The sequence below is a fragment of the Lathyrus oleraceus genome, chromosome 1, assembly GCF_024323335.1.
Source record: "Lathyrus oleraceus cultivar Zhongwan6 chromosome 1, CAAS_Psat_ZW6_1.0, whole genome shotgun sequence".
Classification (NCBI taxonomy): domain Eukaryota; kingdom Viridiplantae; phylum Streptophyta; class Magnoliopsida; order Fabales; family Fabaceae; genus Lathyrus; species Lathyrus oleraceus.
The window spans coordinates 305028741-305032460 of NC_066579.1; the positions used below are offsets into that span (position 1 = coordinate 305028741).

At 38.9% G+C, this 3720-nt stretch overlaps 1 protein-coding gene across 1 annotated transcript; it reads right to left on the reverse strand.

Annotated features, from left to right (window-relative positions):
* Nucleotides 1-693: 693 nt before the first annotated feature.
* Nucleotides 694-1782, reverse strand: LOC127104232 (uncharacterized). The gene has a single exon (XM_051041428.1). It carries the CDS (start codon nt 1780-1782, stop codon nt 694-696), a length of 1089 nt encoding a protein of 362 aa, XP_050897385.1.
* Between the last annotated feature and the right edge of the window lie 1938 nt (nt 1783-3720).

The following is a 3720-nucleotide window of genomic DNA, read 5'->3' on the forward strand; positions in this document are numbered from 1 at the left end:
CATGTCCAAATGTAAGTTGGAAAGGTGTAGTGTTAGTAGCTTCTTTAGGGGAGGTTCGGCAAGCCCAAAGTGCTTGATCTAAAGTTTTGTGCCAATTTTTTGGCTTCTTCCCTACATGCTTTTTGATTAAACCAATTATTACTTTATTGGCTGCTTCGACTTGCCCATTGGCTTGAGCATAATAGGGTGTGGATGTTAATAATTTGAAACCCATTTCCTTTGCAAATTCTTGCATCTTTCGACCAGTAAAAACCGATCCTTGATCTGTTGTTATACTTTCTGGGATCCCAAATCTATATAATATTTGCCTTTGAATGAATTCAATGACAGTTTCTTGATCCACATTTACTAAAGGTACTGCTTCGACCCATTTAGTGAAATAGTCAATTCCTACAAGGATGTACTTTTGACTTTTGGATAAAGTAGGTCGAATTTCCCCAATTAGATCTAATGCCCAACCTCTTAAAGGCCAAGGCTTGATAATTGCATGAAGCTCACTTGCAGGAGCATGTTGAATTCATGCATGTACTTGACATTCTTGGCAACCCTTAACAAACTCTATACAATCTTTTAACATGGTGGGCCAATACATTCCATATCTGAAAAGCAACCATTTCATGTTATGGCCTGCCTGGTGTGCTCCACAGGCTCCACTATGTACACTAGATAATGCTAAGTACGCCTCGTTTTCTCCTAAACATTTAACAGGATCCCTTCAAGGGTTTTCTTGAATAATTCATTCCCCATCAAAACATAAGATAAAGCCCTGTACTTGGTTTTTATTTCTGTATCTATCGAAGGGTCCTTGAGATAATTAATAATTGGATTCCTCCAATCTGTATCCATTAAGGTATCAATGGCCAGTACTTCAAACTCTTCTTTGTTAGCATATCCTAATTGAGTGCTTTCCAAATCTGTCGGAGACAATCTGGCAGCCATTGCTTTTCCTCTTACTTCGACAAGTTCCTCTAGCTTCTCTTTTGAAATTCTATACCCTGAAGCTATTTGTGCTAAGTCATTAGCTTCTTGGTTTTTTATTCTTGGAACATGTTTTATGTCTATATATTCAAAAAAATTGAGCAACCTATTTGCAATGACGAAGTACATAATCAAATTTTCTTTTTTACATTTGTACTCTTTCGTTAGTTGCTTAATTACTAATTCTGAGTCTCCTTTAATTTCGACCCTAGTTTCCCCCAATTCCAACAAAGCCTCAAGTCTTGCAATAAGGGCTTCATATTCTGCTTCGTTGTTAGAACAAGGGGGACCTTTGATTCTATATTTGAGTTTTGTTGGAATTCCATCAGGAGAAATTATCATGATCCCAACTCCACTTCCATCCTTATGAGTGGAACCGTCGAAGAATAATCTCCAAGGTTTTAACTCAACTTGAAGTTGAGGACTTTCGACCACTGCATGGTCTACAATAAAGTCTGATACTATTTGTCCTTTCATTGCCCTTAAAGGCATAAAGGCTAAAGAGTATTCAGTGAGGGCTAATGCCCATTTACCAATTCGACTGTGCATTATTGGCTTCGATAACATATATTTAATGACATCAAAGTGTGAAGAGACGTATAAATCAATAGGTTTTATATAATACTTGAGTTTAGTACAAGAGAAATGCAAACAAAGACACAACTTTTCTATTGAAGTGTATCTAGTTTCAGCATCATTTAGAACCCTACTAAGATAATAAATGGCTCTTTCGACGCCATCTTCATTCTCTTGTGCTAACATGCTACCTATAGTAGTGTCGGAAGCTGATATATACAATATCATAGGCTTCTTTCCACATGGTGGTGACAAGATAGGAGGATTCGTCAGATAATGCTTGATCTTGTCTAATGCCTTTTGATGTTCATCATTTCATTCGAACTTCCCTTGTTTCAGGCGTAGGAGGGGAGAGAAGGCTTGAGTTCGACCACTTAAGTTTGAGATGAATCTTCTCAGGAAGTTTATCTTTCCTAATAATGATTTCAATTCTTCCTTAGTTGATGGTGCTTTGGTCTTCATAATAGCCTTCGTCTTATTCTGATTGATTTCTATCCCCTTTTTATGGACCACAAAGCCCATAAAATCTCTAGCCTGCACAAAGAATGCACATTTAAGAGGATTCATCTTTAAGCCATGTTTTCTCATTCTTTCGAATGATTGGCTGAGATGGGTTAGATGATTTTCGTCTGATATAGATTTTATCACAATATCATCTATATAAACCTGCATAAATGTCTCCATATAATCATGGAATATAGAATTCATTGCTCGCTGGTATGTTGCCCCATCATTTTTTAAACCAGAGGGCATAACTATCCACTCATAAGTGCCTATTTCCCCTGGACATCGAAAGGATGTTTTGGAAACATCCTCTTCAGCAATGAAAATCTGGTTATAGCCAGAATATCCATCAAGCATGCTAAGATATTCATAGCCTGCAGCTGAGTCAACCAGCATCTTTGCCACAGGCATTGGATACTCATCTTTAGGAGTTGCTGCATTTAGATCACGAAAATCTATACATACTCTTAAAGAGCCATTTTTCTTAATTACAGGAACTATGTTTGCAATCCATTCGACATACCTTGTGGTCCTGATGAAATTGCATCGAAGAAGTCTTTCGGCCTCTTTTTTTATCTTTGAGAGGATCTCTGGGGCGAATCTCCTTGGACTCTTCTTGATTGGCTTCTTGCAATCCTTGATAGGCAGCTTCAATTCGACCCGTTCCCTGTTCAAACCAAGCATCTCTTTGTAGTCCCAAGCAAAGCAGTCTTTGTTTTCTCTTAGCAGTTCAATTACTCTTACTTTCAACTTGGGATCCAGTTTAGTGCTGATGTAGGTGATTCTTTTTGTGCTCCCATCTCCAAGATCAATTTCTTCAAGGGGATCTTGCGCTAACATCTTCGCACTTGACGTTACTGGATCTTTTTCGAATCCCAGAGGCTCTTCGTCATAGATGGCATCTAACCTCAGGTCTGTTAATTCCATAGGCACCTGTTCGTTAGGGGGTTTTGGTTTAAAGTACTCCCCAGGTCCTGCATTATAAATTTCACCATATATGGCTTCGTCAGCCATGTTAGTTATCTCGGCTTTGAGAGCCGCTTTTCTTTTGTTCTCAGCCATGTAGGACGAAATCTTTTCAAATAAAGAAGACTCATGCATAATCCAGGTCTTCATCCCAGCCTGTTGGCCGTACTTCAGATGATTCCCCTTCTTCTGGGTCCCCCGTAATTTTCCTATCCCACTGAAAGCCATTGGGATGTAGAGTCAAGAAATACAAAGCATTTTTATTTGGGGAGTAGATGTCTTTAGCTGGGTGGCATGGTCCTATATGAGCCAAGTTCATGTCGAAGTTCTTCTTATCTACATGGTTCACTTCTGCCATGAAGTAACTGAAGGAGAATTGCGATCCAAAACGCAACGGAAATTAAAATGTCTCCTTTGGAGATCCTTACGAATGGGCATGATCAGTGATAGAATAGTTACCTCTTGTGACGATTGAAACCTTTGATGCAGATCTACGGAGCGATCACGAACGTTGAACGATGACAACGCCTCTACTCAGTCCACACGAAGGGATTCCTTCAATCTCAGTGCTAGCTGCTATGAATGATGGCCCATATCTTATAATATTCCCAAAATCACTTAAGCGCGTGGTATCTTACCATATTTCGTATTCTACTTAAGTACGCCGTACCTTACGATGTTCTATAATTCACTTAA

Coding starts and splice junctions, on each gene's coding strand:
- LOC127104232 (XM_051041428.1), bottom strand. CDS start 1,782: ATGATATTGTATATATCAGCTTCCGACACTACTATAGGTAGCATGTTA.